The 19,616-nt window shown below is 41.8% G+C and overlaps 1 protein-coding gene across 2 annotated transcripts in view; it reads right to left on the bottom strand.

Annotated features, from left to right (window-relative positions):
- Positions 1-19,616, bottom strand: part of LOC137310136 (intermembrane lipid transfer protein VPS13B-like) — an 875,231-nt gene that overhangs the window by 430,623 nt on the left and 424,992 nt on the right. For both annotated transcript variants that reach the window (XM_067978114.1, XM_067978120.1), the window contains exon 20: positions 5,060-5,169. In XM_067978114.1, coding sequence (XP_067834215.1) covers positions 5,060-5,169 — 110 coding nt within the window. The remainder of the gene's footprint in view (positions 1-5,059; positions 5,170-19,616) is intronic.

Genomic DNA, 19,616 nt, shown 5'->3' with positions numbered 1-19,616 from the left:
TTCAGGCAAATCAATATAAAGAGCAGAACATGGAAGATGATACTTATTGGAGAATTGACTGCCCCATGGGAGGACAGCTGGAAGCAGTTCATGAAAGAAAAGTTACAAAATATACTCAAGTCTCGAATCCTAGCAATAAAAAAAAATTGGACAGATCCACTAATGTTGCGTTCTGATTGCTTACAAGCCCTCTTATGTAATATGTATGTGTTCTCCTGATCTCCTGCAGAAATATGCATAAACGGCCATTTCCGCCAATCATCCACCAAAGTTATGCCAGGAGATTGGGAGAACCCCCACGGAAATTCCAGGTGCAGATCTTTTATCTGCACACAACTCCCAGCATACAAAACAGATTTCACAAATACATAAAGCAAGAAAAGGTCCTGTGATGATTTTTTTTTGTGTTATTGGGTAATTTTTTCCTTAGGTACCTCAACTTGGCCTTTGGTGGGCATCAGCAAATTTAACTAATGAGTAGCTGAGTCACACAAGCCAAGAAGGCGCAGTTTCAATGCCTGTACTGACATTAGCCAGGCAGCAGTAGGGACGCTCCTCCTATCTTCAGATTCAATTGTGGCTTTCAAAAAGGAATTGAATAAATACTTGAAGGGAAAGAATGTGCATGGCTACGGGGAAAGAGCGGGGGAATGGGACTAACTGGATTGCTCTTACAAAGAGCCGGCACAGGCTCAATGGGCCGAATGGCCTCCTTCTGTGCTGTAACCATTCTATGATTCTAAAGAGGGGAAAAAAAGTCAGCCCACATTCCCATTCTAATTATTATCCAGTGATTACTGTCGGAAGTATGAGTGTGCTTGTTTGAACATTGAGAGGACAAGATGAAGCAAAGCTGCAATGCCCCCACAGTCAAATCGCCTACCAACACTCACTGATAAGATTCACAAATAAATAACGGGCACTTCGATGAGGTACGGAGAATGGCAGGTACCCATGGAAATGTACCTTAGCGTGTAGTCGATGAATTCGGGGGTGGGGGGGGGGGGAAATATAGGTGAAAGAAAAACTTCCCTTTGGCATGTAGTGTACTTAAAAATGAACCAAAAGAAATTGACTATTTCAGCTACCATACACCTATTGGGAATAAACTAAATGACTGGGATAGAGCAAATAAAAAACAGTGAAAAATAAGTCAGTCATATTATATCTACACGTTTTAAAAACAGCTCATTAATGGACTTAGTTTCCCAGGTCATGCGGATTTTTTTAAAAATAAAATTACTGCTGGTTTCAATCTTTCTTGAAATGCAATGTTATGAATGACAGGCTGAAAGTAAACAACGATTTAAATTCAATTATAAAATTGAATCAATCGGAAAATCACAATTGTTGGAACTACTTATTTCACTAAGTAATATTAATTTTGACAATAAAAAATGTAGGGAGATGGAGCATGAAAATGCTCAAGTAGAATACATTTTTCAGCTTGTTTATGGTTATAGTACTTTGAGAATAATTACATTTTATGCATATACATAGATACGCACACACACGTGTACACACATATTTACATCGACACACACACACAAACACACAGGCACACACATACAAAAGATTTCCCATGTTGTTGCTCACAGTGAGTCAGTGTTTAATAACCATAGTAGTGTTAATGCCAAGAAGGGTAATATCAGGACCACTGATTTATCGTGAACAAGGAAGTAAAATTCCATTTTTATTAAATAGCATTCTAGGATTTTTATTACTGCCTTGGGGATTGAATTCCATAAGTCTGTTCATTATTCTGTGAAACTAAATAAGTAGCCTTCATTTTTTTTGTATAGTATAAATATATCTACCTATATTTTTATCTTATATCCCTTACCATTTATAAAGCTGAGAATACACGACAAAATGGCACACAAGATACACCAGTTCTAGGTACATATCGGATAATTTAGCAGTATTGGGGAGGTAGATTTGGGTTGCTGATCTGGGATGCAGTTCTGCTTTGATAGCAAGAGAGGGTACGTTTGGGCTGGTTAGCATATGAGGAAATAAGGGGCCTAACAGCATCAGATTATGGAGGAGGGGGTGGGATATGGATCCTATATATGGCAGCACTGGTTTGTGTCTTTCTAAAGGATCTCTGCAAACACTGATTTTGGTGTTTTGAGATTAGTTCCTGGACACTTACATCTGTGCCAGTATGTCACCATCTCTCTCACACAGCTGTAAGAAAATATAAACATCCTAATTACTAACTATCGATAAAACACCAGTGACAATTAGAGCTTATTGTTTGTTTCCAAAGTTCAACTCATTTATTTTTATATGAAAAATAACAATTAAAACTTAGGCACTCTATTCTCTCTCTCTGGGCTCGATTTTAGGAGGGTTGGCAGCTAGGGGTCGACTGGGCGCGTGGGTAACGCGCCCAGTGAATTTGGGGTGCTCCGCAGGCGATTGCAGCCTAATTGAAGGCACTTACCTTGGCTTCCGGGTTTCACGCTGGAAAGCTGCGCAGCGGGAGGATTGTACACCCGCATCAAAGGCTGTCAGCTGGAGGAGCCCTATTTAAAGGGGCAGTCCTCCACTGACTGATGCTGCAGAATGGAGCCAAAATTACAGCATGCCTCACTCCAGGTCCTACTGGATGGGGTGAGGATGAGGGGACAGAGATCTTCTCCCCGGCGGGCGGGTGGGAAGTGGCCTGCCTCTGCCACCAAGAAGGCCTGGCTCGAGGTGGCAGAGGAGGTCACCTGCACCACCAACATATCGCGCACCTGCATTCAGTGCAGGAGGCGCTTCAATGACCTAAGTAGGTCAGCCAAAGTGAGTACACTTACTCATTCCCCTACACTCTGTCTGCCACATCACCGCCTCCACCCCACATCTCCTTCTGCTCTATCACATCACTCCTCACACACACTCAAAGCTCATTCTCATCTTACTTGCACTTACTCACCTTGCCAGTACTCATCCCACGACTACCACTCAACTCAATCCTCATACAATCTCATGGCTCTGTCTCATACTCACCCTCTGCTGCATCTCTTTCATGGTCAGCCTCACCAGACCTGCCACTACCTGTGCTGCAGCCACAGGGCATGCAGCACATATGTGCAGTAGGAAGCGTAAGGTAAACGTGTCGAGAGCATGAAGGGGATGCACAAGGGTGTTTGAGGGTTTGTCATGGTTTTTACTTATATTTGATTTCTGATCAACTCACATTACATATTATATTGTCACCACTACTGCCACGTCTTTGCGAATCTTGTCTGGTTTGTGCAATAATGCACTTTCCTGGGGATCATCATGAAGACCCACAACTGATGCCACCCATTGTGTCACTGCAGAGTGGGTGTAGGTGTATTTGCAGGGCTCTTTTGTGCAGACGACTGAGAGATGTCGGCGATGTCCCCGGTGGCACCCTGGAAGGATGCGGAGGAGAAATTGTTGAGGGCAGTGGAGACTTTGACAGTGACAAGTAAGAAGATGGTGCTCGGGTCAGCCGGGAGCAGCTCGGCATGAAGGAGGCAGCAGATGTCCACGAGTACATGTCGAGTGACTCTGAGCCTCCGTGTGCACTGCTGCTCAGAGAGGTCCCAGAAGCCGAGCCTCGGTCTGTAGACCCTGTGGCAAGGGTAGTGCCCTCTGTGACGCATCTCTCTCTGTGGTTGTCGTCCCTCCTGCTGTGCAGGTGGATGTGTCACAGCACTGTGTTGTGGAGCTCCACGTGTCGTGGAGCTCCACGTGTCAGAGGTGGACGGCGTGGCCGGCAAGGCTGGTGATGCTGTTCGTCCTCCGAGGAGGTCATAACTGCGGCTATGGCATCTGGAAGATTGAGGGGGTCCGCAAGGTAGGTAAATGTGTCTGCACACCGAGGTTGAGGTTACAAGTTGGTGAATTTTATTGTTAGGAGGAGGGTGGTGGAGGGCAAACTTTGTCCAAAGTGACAGAGTGGCCTGCTGCAATGAGTGAGGGTCTCCCCCCGCCATCTGTCAAATGGACCTTTACAGCTGCCACAGGTTGGTGGCTGCAACACGTCCATTTCAACTGGGAGTGTTTCCCCCAGTACGGGATACACGCTTAGTTGAGATGAAAATCCCACCCCTCATAAAATATCCTACAAATCAGGTCTCCTAACGACCTGAACTATCACATTAGTTGTCTTAAGTGGGATCCCACCGGCTTTAATTGCCGGTGGGAGTCCCGCATGCGGGGGCTGCGCGCGCATCTAAGCGCGTCCCTGGGGAACCCGGAAGTGGGCGGGTTGGAGCCGGGCTCCGGCCCCACCCCGGGAATCCCCGATTTTCGGAGCCCCCCCGCCACGAACCAACCGGCTCGGATGTCCAAAAATCGAGCCCTCTGTCTGTGTCTAAAAGCTGTTAGTAATTAGAACATTTATATTTTTAACCATCAACATAACACAGGTGACAATTAAGTGGTAGAGGCTTTCTGTCTGCTTTCAAAATTCAAATATAAGGAGTCTTACAACACCAGGTTATAGTCCAACAGATTTATTTAAAATCACAAGCTTTCGGAGGCTTCCTTCTTCGTCAGGTGAGTGTCACACTCACCTGACGAAGGAGGAAGCCTCCGAAAGCTTGTGATTTTAAATAAATCTGTTGGACTATAACCTGGTGTTGTAAGACTCCTTACATTTGTCCACCCCAGTCCATCACTGGCATCTCCACATCATGGCTTCAAAATTCAACCCATTTGTTTTTTAAAAAACTCAAATTAGGATCAGGTGAGGCACTCTGCGTCTCTCTCAGTTTAATGAACTTCAACATTGGAATTCCCTTTAGAAATGTGTATATTGTATAGTGAAAAGGAAGTAAAGATTTGTGAACAAGAAGTATATGACATACCAAAAATCAGACAGCAAAATATTTTACTCACTAATACCTATTCTATATATTAATCTAAATAAAATATATGTATTGTTTGTTTTGATAATGATGGCAATAAACCAAACTTTGGTATTTGATTTCAATGAAGTTACAGAACAAGGAACTTGAAGATAAAGTCTGTAGCGAGTTATATGCAAACAAATTGCACTCTTTAGATACTGATCCCATCATGATCTTAATACCTGTTGTCTATGTTTCACATTCCCTTTCTGAGGCTGGTGAAGAAGCCATGTGTAGAAGATTGGGTCGACATTGACTGCAATTCCCTGCACACTGGCCAAAAGAACAGCGCCTAGAACAAAAGATAACAATATCATTATTTAATTAAATTACTAATTATGCATCATACTTCAGGCATTGGGTTAGCTGTAACAGCTTAGAGTCAAAGCTAATCTAAATTAAGACACAATGAATCAGAAGAGAAGCTTTAATTCTAATTCTCTAAAATTGATTTGATTGAGTCATAAGGATCTTGAAAAAATTGTTGATATATTCTTAAAAATAGCAATCAGTGTTACTCTGGTGTGACACTGCATGGTGGAACAATAAACTAGGGCAGCACAGACTTGATGGAATACAAGGTTTGTGCCCACACTCTGACTTCCCAATCTCGGGCATACTGTGCAGGAAAGGTGGGTTAAAAAGCACGGAGGGAATGTTGCCACCAAGAGTAAGATTGGGTGGAAGCTGGGGAGAAGGCAATCCACCTCACCAATTCTGCTACAGAAGCATATTGGAGAGACAGGAGCAAGCTGCAGTAGTTACTCTTCCTGCAAACATCATAGCTTCTACCCAATAAATGATCAGTGTTTGCTGCGAATAGAAAACTTTCCAAAACAAATCACTCATTCTGGCCCGAAATTTCCTGTTCCAGAGACACGCGCATTCGGGGCGCAAAGCAAACACGCAACCCAAAACATCGCAGAAAATTGGACGAATGATTTACACGCATAATTATAATACATTCAAATCTCTTTGATCTTTCACTATCATCTATCGATCCTTCCACCCGAACGTATCACAGCGAATTACAATGGCTCCTCCCCGAGGCCAAAGATCTGTACGTGCGAATTTCCTGCAATTATGCTGGTTTAAAATGGGTGTGAAGTTTAGCCACAGCAGCAAACAAAGTCATTTTTCTGGTGTTGTATTGCAATTTTTTTGAGCGTTTTTTCAGAAGTTATCCTCACCGAGACCTGCTCTGTACTTTGTTTCTCGAAATGCATTTTTATAGCATCAGTATATGTCACATAAAAAATTGAAAAGTTTCCATGATTGCATGTTCTTAAATATGCTGTGCCTAACGTGCATGAATGATGGTTAAATGGGTTGAAAATGTAATAATCATACTAAAGGAATACATGGTGTGAGTTCGGCACTTTCCTTGGGTCCCAATTGTTTACGCTGATTTCTGCCGATTTACACCCATTTTTACATTCGGGCGTATGCTAATGAGATTGGCAGGGAATTTGAACGTACTTTGACATTGGTTGAATGGGCGCAGGAATGGGCATTATTTCAGGTGCAACTCCTGAGTCGCATCCTCGCAGGAAATTCCAGGCCCCTGTGTTTAACAGCCAATTGTGTATTTAGCCTATTAATATTGTAGGAAAGTAGGTAGCCTGCAACATAATGGCAGGAGGAACAGTCGCTGAGACATCAAGTAAACCTCAACTGAACAAAATGCTTGGCAGATACACAAAAAAGGCACATGAGGGTGTATTTATTATACTGCAATTTTAGCATTGCTGCAAAGCAGTTTCCACATCACACCGACACTAAATTCTGAAGTTGGAGCCCAACCCAAGTGCGGAGCCAGTCCCCCTGGAGACAGTAGTCCCACACAATCCAGGTTTGAAATCACGATGACCCGGAAATTGGGCTGAGTGGCGAACGGACATGCCCGCCCCTCGCCAGTTATAAACTCAACCATGAACTTTTCGTGGGGCTTTTAGCTAGCAACATGCTTCAATGGTGAGCTGCAAAAAGTGCGGCGTTCTCTCCCCGGGCTTCTGTGAGCTGTGAGAGCGGGGAAAGGATCTCTCTCTCCCCTCAAGCAATCAGATTGAAGCATCCTTGGCAAGCCGCGCAGAGTCAGAACCAGGAAGTGAAAGCTACAACAGTAAATTCAATGTACAATCAGTTACAGAAAATAAAATAAAGAGAGGGTAAGAAATATCGAACTAAAAAAAAGATAAAGCAGACAGACAGACATAAGTTTTTTATTTTATTTTTTATAAATGTCCATCAACAAGTTAAATCGGAAGTAATCAGACTCCATATTTTTAAAAGTTAATTTTCAGTGCCAAAGAGGTTGTTTGGTAGTCATTAAGACTTACCACACCATTAAAAGTTAGATTAGACCTAAAAAAAAAATCCAGCGTACCTTTTTTATGGAGAGATTAGTTTGTTTCCAGCTGGGCAGGAGAGCAAATTTGCGCTGGTTCATTCATTCCAGCTGGCGGGCTGTCCTTCCCGCACAGCTTTGAAATGAGCAGGGCAAATGGTGGAGCAATTTCCGGATTTCTACGTTTGAGTGCGAATGTGCGTTCGCCGGAACTTGCTCTTCCATTTGCCCTGAAATAACTGTTAGGATCGCAGTTATTTTATGACCAATTTCCAGGCCATTGGTTTTAAAAAGTGCTTGGGGAGCCATTTTTAAACCTACCTGGAGTTAGTTTAAATGTTTTGGGAGTACACACAACCCCCTTGTACTCTCGAAGCATTTAAATTTTAATTGTTGAGAGAGGAAAAACCCTGCACATGTGTTCAAGCACACGTTCACATAGATTTCTCCTGAGCTGGAGAGTTGTACTATTAAAAAGGATACTGTCTGCCTTGAAACCTGTAGTGCAGCTATAAATGCACTAGACATGTGTTAGCTACAATGTTTATGCAATTAGGGGGCCTTATTACATCACTCAGCATTATATAACAGTGGGTCTTCCTTTTGGATAAAGGTTCCAAAGTTCCTGACATTATTGACACTGGCAACACAGCCAACCCAATCGCAAAAAAAAAGGCTTTAAAAATATATAAATATTTTTAAAAATACACCAAATAAAATGTGTTCAATTGACCGTGATTTCAACAGTAAGCAGAATGGGCTGAAGGGGCTGCTCCCGATAAAACTTTTGTCACATAGATTACATAAAATTTACAGCACAGGTTCAGGCCATTCAGTCCAGAATTCCTACATCTCTTATAGTTCCATAGTTGAGGACCAACATCGAATACAAGTGAATTCTCAACATAGAGGCTGAATAAATGCACTGTGAGAAAAATACACCATTTACATCGAGTCACATTGCGTTACATCGAGTCTGCAGCACTGAAACCAGCCATTCGGCCCAACTGGTCTAGGTCGGTGCTTATGCTCCAAACCAGCTTCCTCCCACCCTACTTCATCTAACCCTATCAGCATAACCTTCTATTCCTTTCTCCCTCATGTACTTATCTAGCTTCCCTTTAAATGCATCTAAGCTATTTGCCTCAGCTATCCTTGTGGTAGCGCATTCCACATTCTTACCTCTCTTTGGGTAAAGAGGTTTCTCCTGAATTCCCTATTGGATTTATTGGTGACTAGCTTATATTGATGACCTCTAGTTTTGGATTCCCCCACAAGTAGAAAAATTTGCTCTACATTTATCCTGTCATTATCTTAAAAACCTCTATCGAGTCACCCCTCAGCCTTCTCTTTTCTAGAGAAAAGCCTGTTCAGTCTTTCCTGATAATTATATCCTGTCAGTTCTGGTATCATCCTTGTGAATCTTTCTGCACATTCTCCAATGCCTCTATATCCTGGAGACCACAACTGTGCACAGTACTCCAAGTGTGGTCTAACGAAGGTTCCAGACGAGTTTAGCATTACTTCTCTGCTTTTCAATTCTATCCCTCTAGAAATGAACCCCAGTTCTTGATTTTTATGGACTTATTAACCTTTTGGTCATTTGTGTATCTGTACCCCAAGATCCCTTTGCTCCTCCACCCCATTTAGACTCTTATTATCCAAACAGTACATGGCCTTCTATTCTTCCTACCAAAATGCACCACCTCACACTGGTGTATATTGAAATTCATTTGCCAATTACATGCCCATTCTGCAAGCTTATTAATGTTTTCTTGCATTTTAAAGCATTCTTCCTTTGTATTAACTACAACCCCCCCCAATTTGGAATCGTCCGCAAATTTTGAAATTGTACTTCCAATTCCCGAGTCCAAATCATTTATGTAAATTGTGAACAACAGTGGTCCCAGCACCAATCCCTGTGGAATATCACTTCCCATCTTTTGCCAGTCTGAGTAGCTAGCCTTAACCCCTACTCTGTTTTGTAGCCAACTTGCTATCCATTCTGCCACCTATCCCGACTCCACATGCTCCAACCTTAGTCTTGAGTCAACTATGCGGTACCTTATCGAAGGCCCTCTGAAAATCCAAATATATTACATCGACTGCATTTCCCTTGTCTATTCTTTCTGTTCCGTCTTCAAATAATGCAATCAGGTTGCTCAAGCATTGCTTTCCCTTCTGAAATCCGTGCTGACTACTCTTACATTTTCATTTTCTAGATGTCTTTCTATTATATCTTTGAGTAAAGATTCCATTATCTTTCCTACCCCAACATTAAGCTAACTAGTTTATAGTTCCCTATAGTTACCACGAACAAAGGTATCATAAACACATGTTGTAGCCACCTCTGAGCATCAGAGCACTTTCCAGTGAACTGTTGCACTCATAAAGAACATAATTGCATGCCATTATATTTTCTCAATGATGTAAAGGATACCAATGTGCTTTTTACAGTTTAATACACACTATAAATAACAAGTAGATTTGTTTTTAAATAACCAAGATTTGCGGAAGTAAATATGCAATAAAGTAGTTTTTCAGGTAATTACAACACCAATCTTTGACTGGCATTATCATCTATTAATAACAATTTATGACCCCTGGGTCACCAATACTTGTTTTTAAATGACACTGTTTGTGTGCCCATGGGTGCTACCAACTAGCAACAATTGAGGAGAGAAAATTGCATTATGTAGCATCGTTAACGTAGATAAACATCCCAAGACCTTTCAGAGACGTAAGGAAAATAGACTTCAAGACAAAGCAGGAGTGGTGAACAAAAGCTTGATCAAAGAGGGGGTTTAGAGAAGGGAGGTTTCGGGAATTCCAGAGAGAGAACCACTAACCCTGGAAGTGAATTGCACATCCGTACAACTTTCTGTGTAAAGAAGTTGCTCCTGCCTTCAGTTCTAAATCTCTTACATTTAATCCTGCATTTATTGCACCTCGTTCTTGACCCCCTCAACCGCAATAACAGTTTGCTTCTATCTACGCTGTCCCACCTTTTCATAATTTTAAAACTTTTATCGTAACATCCCATAATTATTTTTGTTCACACAAAAAATAAGCCCCAATTTTTCAAGCCTTTTTCATATTTGTATTTCCTCATACCAGGCAGCATTGTCATGAATTATGCATTGTAACCTCTCTAAAGCCTCAATATCCTATCAATTATATGAAGCCCAGTACTGCACAATGTCCTCATCTTGAAGTTTTATTAAGATTTTAGATAGGCTCATTATTACCTCCATGCTTTTAATTTCCATGATTCTTGGATTAATTCCATTAGCTTTTCTTTTTAACAGTCCTTTCAATCTGAGGTGCTGCTTTTAAGACTCAGTCAACCTGTATCCCAAATCCCTCTGCTAAAAATGTCCCATTTGAGCCAACATTATTACAAGTATAGTCAACAATTCACAGTGTCAGCTCAGTGGTAGCACTCTCGCCTCTAAGTCAGAAGGTTATGGGTTCAAGTCCTACTCCAGAGACTTGAGCACAAAATCTAGGCTGACACTCCAGTGGACTACTGAGGGAGTGCTGTACTGTCGGAGGTGTCGTCTTTCAGTTAAGAAGTTGAACCAAGGCCATGTCTGCCCTGAGGTGGACGTGAAAGATCCCACTGCACTGTTTGAAGAAGAGCAGGGGAGTTCTCCCTGGTATCCTGGACAATATTTATCCCTCAACCAACATCACAAAAAAAAAACTGATTATCTGGTCATTATCACATTGCTGTTTGTGGGACCTTGCTGTGTGCAATTTGGCTGCCGCGTTTCCTACATTACAACAATGACTACATTTCAAAAGTACTTCATTGGCTGTAAAGCGCCTTGGGATGTCCTGAGGTCGTGAAAGGCGGTACATAAATTCCAGTTCGTTCTTTCTTTTTCTTGTTATGTTTTACACCAGAATGGGGTTAGAAAGATGGTGCATACACACAGGAACAGTTTGAAATCCTCCACTGCAGTGTAAAACAAGCTGGGGCATTCATTACAACCATCATTAGATTTAGAACAAAAATAAATGTGGCAAGCTATGAACTTGTGCAGTATTGCTCTAGGAATGCACATAAAAATTGTTTGCCACTACAATAACAATAGTTAAAAATGGTCTTTTAATAAAAAATAAAAATCACTTTATCAGAAATCAATCTAAATTGTGACTATTGCTTAGTGCTATGCAGAACGCTATGCTACAAAAGTGACCTCGGAAAAATATAGAATGTGAACAGGTGCTTGGGCAGATTCACATGGAGGCCTGGATTCAATTCAAAATTTGTCCATCCCAGATGATGAAAACTTACCTCAATTAAAATTCAATAACTATTCATTTATAACCTTTTGAGGACACAAGATCTGTACCAAAAGTTCTAGAAATAGCACAGAAATACTGGTTTCTTTGTGCTGGAGAGTCCAGGCTATGAGCGCTGAATGTTAGGTTGACTCACAGCAAATCTGCTGTAAATCACTGAGAGGGAAATATCTCGCTCTGCTTAATTTTAGCTCAGGCACAGCCAGGAAAAAAGTGTGCATTGTTACACAGCTCGCTGCCAAAATGGCTCAGTGATCCACATTCCGCACAGGCTTTAGCAATTAGCTATCCCAGGGTACCGCAATCATTTCTAGTTACATCCCCAGTATAAGAATGAAAGCTGAGGCAGAAGTTACAGATCTCAGTTGGACGGCATAAACAAAAACTTGTGCAGTTACTGGTGGTTTTGGAATATATTCGACAAGCCAATAGCATCTCCTTGTAAAGCAGCAACTTTTCAGGGACAGAATGTCCTGCAATTTATCTTCAACCAGTGAACCAGACAAAAAAAAAAGGCAAATGACTCAAAAGTTCATATCAAGACAAAAGCCTCTACTATATCTTTGATGCCTTTTCAAGCAAAACATCATAGATCGACAATTACTCCAGCAGTCCTAAACCATCAAATAAGAGACACAGCTGCAACAGAATGCAAGTTAGTGACAATGTATTTGTTGTTACTCATCATAAGAAATCATATTGTTGTTAAGTTGTCAAAGATAAAAAATAAGTTTTAATTAATGTTGATGAATCCTATTTGCATCCTTTATTTTTGTGAATAATTGTCCCTCTGTGAACACTGCTGATATCATTAAATTTTTGGGGGGTTTGTATATTCGGTGGCCTTTTAGGTGACACCTTTCTGTCTGCTCACTGTGATTGCCTTGGCAACGGGCAGTAATCACCAGACATTGTTCTGTGATTTTCAAATGTGAAGGATTCGAAAATTTCATTTCCACACCGTTCACCTGAGGAAGGAGGAAGCCTCCGAAAGCTTGTGGAATTTAAAATAAATTTGTTGGACTATAACTTGGTGTTGTAAAATTGTTTACAGATATCATTAAGAGGATGGAAGTTGAGGAGAACACATGAAACATGCTTACTGACAGGTATTTTCAAAAAAAATATTAGAATGCTATAACATGTCATTCTGAAAGAAACCGATCCCGTCCATCCAAAAACCATACTTTATCATTTCTAATCAATAATAATACCAGTATAGCAGCAGTGAACAAGTGGATGAAAAACTCAGGTCAGAATTGATGCCAGACAAATTTGGGGCAACAAGAGAAAAACAATTCAAGTGAATAAAAAGAAAATATTTGTTTGGCCCATATTATTAATTTTGCTTTACTTGTCGATTAAAAATAAACATAAATAGGCAAAGGAATTTAAAAACATTATTAGCATGGTTAATTTTAAACAATCTTTGTTTCCTGGTTTCATGGAAGTCCTGTTGTTATTTTTCTTTTATTTCCACAGGAGAACCAACGACATAACTTAGCACTGACAAAGTTACAAGTCAATTACGGTATCCCGTTTACAACAGTTAGAAGCTTTAAAAATGAAAACTAAGTCATGGTAATTGGTAGATTAAGAATCAGTACTCCTTTGTCTTTCCAAGATATTCGTACCTTTTGACAAATATAATCATGCATCATGGAAATAATGGAGCCTATCAGCTATCTATCACAGCTGAAAAACAGAAGGAAACAGACATATGAAAGTGTTTCCAATTACATAAAATGACTCTTGATCAGTATCATACTCTATGGCTAGGGGAATGGGGAGTGCAGCAAGTGATGATGCCATTACTTCATTATAACTCACTAGTACTCAAATGTGACAGTAATCAAAATGTGCATAATATGGCCAATCTAAAAAAAACTTCAGTCTTATCAATGGTATTGTAATGTCTCCATCAGTTTTAGCTCCCGTAGAAAAATTAAGGCTACTTCTAGCTGTATTTGTCCTGTCATGCTTTCATATAAGCAGCATAAATTTCTACTTAGCTTCATTCAAAAGTATCATTCTTGGTCACCGCGCATCTACATAAAATAACTAGGAAGACAGTTCCTGTGGAATCTCTTTTTGGCATCTAAATTAGTAAAATGTTACACAAGTGCCGTTCCAATGGAATATTCTTGGATTTATCGTTGTACGTTCAACAACTCACATTTCCAGAGCGCCCCTCGGGTATAGAAAGATGTTTGAATGCACTTTACAGAGTGGAAGAAAAGGATATACACTGAGCAAAAGAGGAGAAACAAAGTTGAAGGGCAGAGAGAGCACAGTTGAGGATAAGGGTTTGGGAGGCATCTTGAAGCAGGGAAGGGTGGCAAGGTGGTGGGATTTAGGGAAGCAGGTGCATAGTGGAATGGCATTAAGCGTTTTTGGAATTTATATGATTAATATCGACTTCGGTTCAATAATACCAGCCATTCCAGTAAGGGGCCGTCATATTCCCTACATAAGAACAAAAGAACATAAGAAATAGGAGCTCTGCCATTCAATAAAATCATAGCTGATCTTCAACCTCAACTCCACTTTCCTGCCCGATCCCCATTTCTCTTGATTCCCTAAGAGTCCAAAAATCTTTTGATCTTAGCCTTTTATGTACTCAATGGCTGAGCATCCACAGCCCTCTGGGGTAGAGAATTCCAAAGATTCGCACGATCTGAGTGAAAAAAAACTCCTCCTCATCTCAGTCCCAAATGTCCGACCCCTTATCCTGAAATTACGTTCCCTAGTTCTAGACTCTCCAGCCAGGGGAAAGATCCTCTCAGCATCTACCCTGTCAAGCCCTCTTAGAATCTTATATGTTTCAATGAGATCACCTTTCATTCTTCTCAACTCCAGAGTGCATAGGCCTGTTCTACTCAATCTCTCCTCAAAGGACAACACTCTCATCCCAGGAATCAATCTAGTGAACTTTCGTCGCACCGCCTATAAGGCAAGTATATCCTTCTTTAGGTAAGGAGACCAAAACTGTACATGGTACTCCAGGTGTGATTTCACCAAAGCCCTGTACAATTGCAGCAAGACTTCCTTACTCTTATACTCCAACCCCCTTGCAATAAAGGCCATCATACCATTTGCTTTCCTGATTGCTTGCTGCACCTGGTTGTTAGCTTTCTGTGTTTCGTGTACAAGGACACCCAAATCCTTCCGAACACCAACATTTAATAGTTTCACACCATTTAAAAAATATTCTGTTTTTCTATTCTTCCTACGAAAGTGGATAATTTCACATTTCCCTACATTATACTCCATCTGCCACCATCTTGTCCACTCCCTTAACCTGTCGATAACCCTTTACAGACTCTTTGTGTCCTCCTCACAGCTTACTTTCCCACCTAGCTTTGTATCGTCAGCAAACTTGGATACATTACACTCGGTCCCTTCATCTAAGTCATTAATATAGATTGTAAATAGCTGAGGCCCAAGCACCAATCCCTGCTGCACCATACTTGTTACAACCTGCCAACCTGAAAATGGTTTGTTTATTCCAACTCTGTTTTCTGTCTGTTGACCAATCCTCTATCCATGCTAATATATTACCCCCAATCCCATGAGCCCTAATCTTGTGTAACAACCTCTTGTGTGGCACCTTATCGAATGCCTTTTGAAAATCCAAATATACTACATCCACTGGTTCCCTTTTATCGACCCTGCTAGTTACACCCTCAAAAAACGAATAGATTTGTCAAACACGATTTCCCTTTGACTCTGCCTCATCGTATTATGATTTTCCAAGTGCCCTGTTATTACATCCTTAATAATGGATTCTAGCATTTTCCTTACTACTGATGTCAGGCTAACTGGCCTATAGTTCCCTGTTTTCTCTCTCCCTCCTTTCTTAAATAGCAGTGTTATATTTGCTCCCTTCCAATCCACAGGGACCGTTCTGGAATCTAGGGAATTCTGGAAGATTAAAACCAATGCATTCACTATTTTTGCAGCCACCTCCTTCAATCCAGGGTGTGCCTTAATCTGCCCAATATCTAGATAAACAATAACAAGGCTCAGGTATTACAACATAGAAATTTTGCTCTGTACATGAGATACTGGTATGTGCTGCCCACCATGATCCTCCTCTCTTTGAAAGGAAGACTAAATATACACTTATGCCAGACAGAGACTCAGGTTATGAACCAGCATGTTTTTATTTAAATAAGATAAGTAATGGACCAGGCGCTGGAAGGTGGGATTGAAATGGGCACCTGGTTGTTCTTCGAGCCGGCACGGACACGATGGGCCGAATGGCCCCCTTCTGTGCTGTATCTTTTCTATGGTTCTATGAACGGTATACAGTGTGAATTATACTTTTCTCTATTATTTTATGCATCGAAGAGAGTAACAATACCACTCACTATTTCGCCAAACATGGCCTGGACAACATAAGCTCACTTCTTAGGCTGTGGAACAGGTCACCGTTTGAAAACTAGCCCAGTTCTTCAGGCATAATCTGAAAATATAGAGCTCTCTACTACTGGATGACCAAGATTGAAACTGATGAACACATGAAGCCCAATATAATTCCATAATTGGACACCCGTGGCCACAGAGCTGTCCATTAATGAGGACTACAGCCAATCAATGACCTTGATCCTTTCTCAAAGGTCTCAGATATAGTTATCAGGCTGAGGTTAATTTTTGAGGCATACTAAGGTGACCCACAGAGAAATTCTTGACGATGTACTGAAATAAAAGAAGTGGACAATTACATCGTGCATAACTACATTAGACGACCAGCAATCCACATAAGGATGCATTTCTCCGATCAATATTCAATCAATAGCCATTCAAATAATTCAGACCTTAAGACCTTGGCAGCAACTTGCCAAGGCTTCTTCGACAGCACCTCCCAAACCAGCGACCTCTACCACCGAGAAGGACAAGAGCAGCAGGTACATGGGAACAACACCAACTGCACGTTCCCCTCCAAGTCACACACCATCCTGACTTGGAAATATATCACCGTTCCTTCATCGTCGCTGGGTCAAAATCCTGGAACTCCCTTCCTAACAGCACTGTAGGAGAACCGTCACCACACGCACTGCAGCGGTTCAAGTAGGCAGCTCACCAGCACCTTCTCAAGAGCAATTAGGGATGGGCAATGAATGCCGGCCTTGCCAGCGACGCCCACATCCCATGAATGAATTTTAAAAAAAGCATCCCACTGTGCTTATGAAGCCCTTTGGAGCTAACTTATCTGGCCTGAGAGCCTATGGCTTTTATGGAAAATACACCACATCACCTTGGTGTTAACCCCAAGGGTCGAAGGGTCTGAGAGGATTGGCGGCAGTTTCAGCATAATGAAGCAACGAGATATATGGTCTGGAGCTTGTAAACACTAACCCAGGATAAATCTGGAGAAAAGGGTCCTGAGGTTCAAAAGGACTGGGGAGGGGGTTTCAGAGCATTGGGGTGGCTACAGTCAGGACAAACTGGGGGTTTCCAGGATCTAGCAGCCTTGTGGAGTACAGGGGCCCACGAGAACAAGACCCAAACCGCCCATGGCCCCTTTCTAACCATTACACCCCAATTCCCTCGGACACAATGGGCCGAATGGCCTCCTTCTGCGCCATAAGTTTTCTATGATTCTAAGATGTTCCCACCAGTCAGCCTGCTCCTCCAACCCATATGCAGCCCCATTTGCACCCTGAGATACCCCCTAATTTTCTCCATCATTAGCCAGTTCCTGTCTTTAATTTTCTGCTTATTAAAATTAATGGACAGGAAATCAGAGGCTAGGGATGTGCAATTTCCAAATATGCCATCCCATCACATGAAGTGGAAGGGTTATCCTTTGGTGCACTTAACAAGTTGTCGACTTTATACAATCTTTAATAAACACAAATTTCCATAAACAAACAAAAATTACCATATAGAACACTCAGAAGTTAATTGTGAATGTAATTTCCCAGTTCTTAAATAAAAAACATTTCAACTCTAAAAAGGTTCAGAAGAGAGATTTTTTAAATGCAATTTCAACCTTTCAGTGGAGGAAAAAGAAATCCACTCTCAATAACCAATTTGTGTTCAGTTAGAAAGGAAAACAAAGAATCCACAGCTGCAGCTTATCATAGGTGCATTAATCAGAGTCCTTATCTAACTGAGCACATCACAATAGAAAGATGTTTGATATTTTAAATGACACCTGCCTGAAATAAAATCTTTTGAGAATTCAATTTCCAGTTTGTTTCAAATCCTTTTGGAAAAATCAAAGCAGCTCACAATTCATAAAAGGACGAGAGGATCATCCCATCTACCCTTAAATTCCAGTTGATACACAGACTGCATACTGGAAAATTCTGCAAATGCAGAGATGTGGTTGGAAGCTCCATGCAACTTTTCTGAGGTAAAAACTTCCAGTTAGGGTTGCAAAACTTCCAGGATTGTCCTGGAGTCTCCAGGAATTGAAGTTTTATCTCCTGGGAACTCTTGCAAGCAACACAGGAGAAAAATTCTAGGGGCATTAAAAAAATGGTGTGTTTTTTTTTATTTTCTTTGAACGCTTTTGTTTATTAGTTTTAAAAATAATGGAGATAAGAAAAAAGCCTGTTTGACTGGGCGGGGCTGTTGGAGGCGGGACTGTTGGAGGCGGGAGGTCATGTGATGAAACCTCCAAGAATATATCCAACCAGAGTTGGCAATCCGACTCCCAGTCGAAGCCGAAGCTTTGGAGGCCAGCTGAGGCCTTGAAGTAAAAACTTAAAAGGAAGGCATTAAAAGACGCAAAGGCAATTCAAATCAGTAAATTCATGCTATCGTGAAAGACGCATTTTATTTTGGATGGTTAGGTGCTTCTGAGCTACAGGCTGAAATCGAAGAGCACATTTCAATCTGCAAAGCTCCATGACCAAACAATTAAACTCTGACTTTAGCAATCATTCATTTAAAAAAAAATGAAAGCCAGTCTCACACGTAATTGGCCCAAGCCCCGATTTCAAGAATGCAGTGCAATGACAGCTTGTAGCCTTACAGGAACATGTTTTAGCATTAAAATTTTGCTTTAAAGAAAAGAACTTGCATTTATATAGCGCATTCCACAACCTCAGGACATCCCAAAGCACTTTACAGCCAATGAAGTACTTTTGAAGTGTAGTCACTGTTGTAATGTAAGAAACACAGCAGCCAACTTGCGCACGGCAAGCTCCCATAAATAGCAATGTGACTATAACCAGGTAATCTGTTTTACTGTTGTTGGTTAGGGGAATGGGACTAATTGGATAGCTCTACAAAGAGCCAGCACAGGCACGATAGGCCGAAAGGCCTCCTCCTGTGCTGTACCTACTATGATAGGTACAGCACAGGAGGAGGCCAGGAAGTTTGGCACCATCCAGGACAAAGCAGCCCGCTTGATTGGCACCCCATCCACCACCCTAAACATTCACTCCCTTCACCACCGGCGCACCGTGGCTGCAGTGTGTACCATCTACAGGATGCACTGAAGCAACTCGCCAAGGCTTCTTTGACAGCACCTCCCAAACCCGCAACCTCTACCACCGAGAAGGACAAGAGCAGCAGGCACATGGGAACAACACCACCTGCACATTCCCCTCCAAGTCACACACCATCCAGACTTGGAAATATATCGCTGTTCCTTCATCGTCGCTGGGTCAAAATCCTGGAACTCCCTACCTAACAGCACTGTGGGAGAACCTTCACCAGCCTCCTCCCGATATCCCCACCATCACAGAAGCCAGTCTTCGGCCAATTCGATTCACTCCACGTGATATCAAGAAACGGCTGAGTGCACTGGATACAGCAAAGGCTATGGGCCCTGACAACATCCCAGCTGTAGTGCTGAAGACTTGTGCTCCAGAACTAGCTGTGCCTCTAGCCAAGCTGTTCCAGTACAGCTACAACACTGGCATCCACCCGACAATGTGGAAAATTGCCCAGGTATGTCCTGTCCACAAAAAGCAGGACAAATCCAATCCGGCCAATTACCGCCCCATCAGTCTACTCTCAATCATCAGCAAAGTGATGGAAGGTGTCGTCGACAGTGCTATCAAGCGGCACTTGCTCACCAATAACCTGCTCACCGATGCTCAGTTTGGGTTCCGCCAGGA

Source organism: Heptranchias perlo, chromosome 3 (assembly GCF_035084215.1).
Source record: "Heptranchias perlo isolate sHepPer1 chromosome 3, sHepPer1.hap1, whole genome shotgun sequence".
Lineage (NCBI taxonomy): Eukaryota > Metazoa > Chordata > Chondrichthyes > Hexanchiformes > Hexanchidae > Heptranchias > Heptranchias perlo.
The sequence above is the reverse complement of the archived record's forward strand: the minus strand, read 5'-3'. Positions and strand labels throughout refer to the sequence as shown.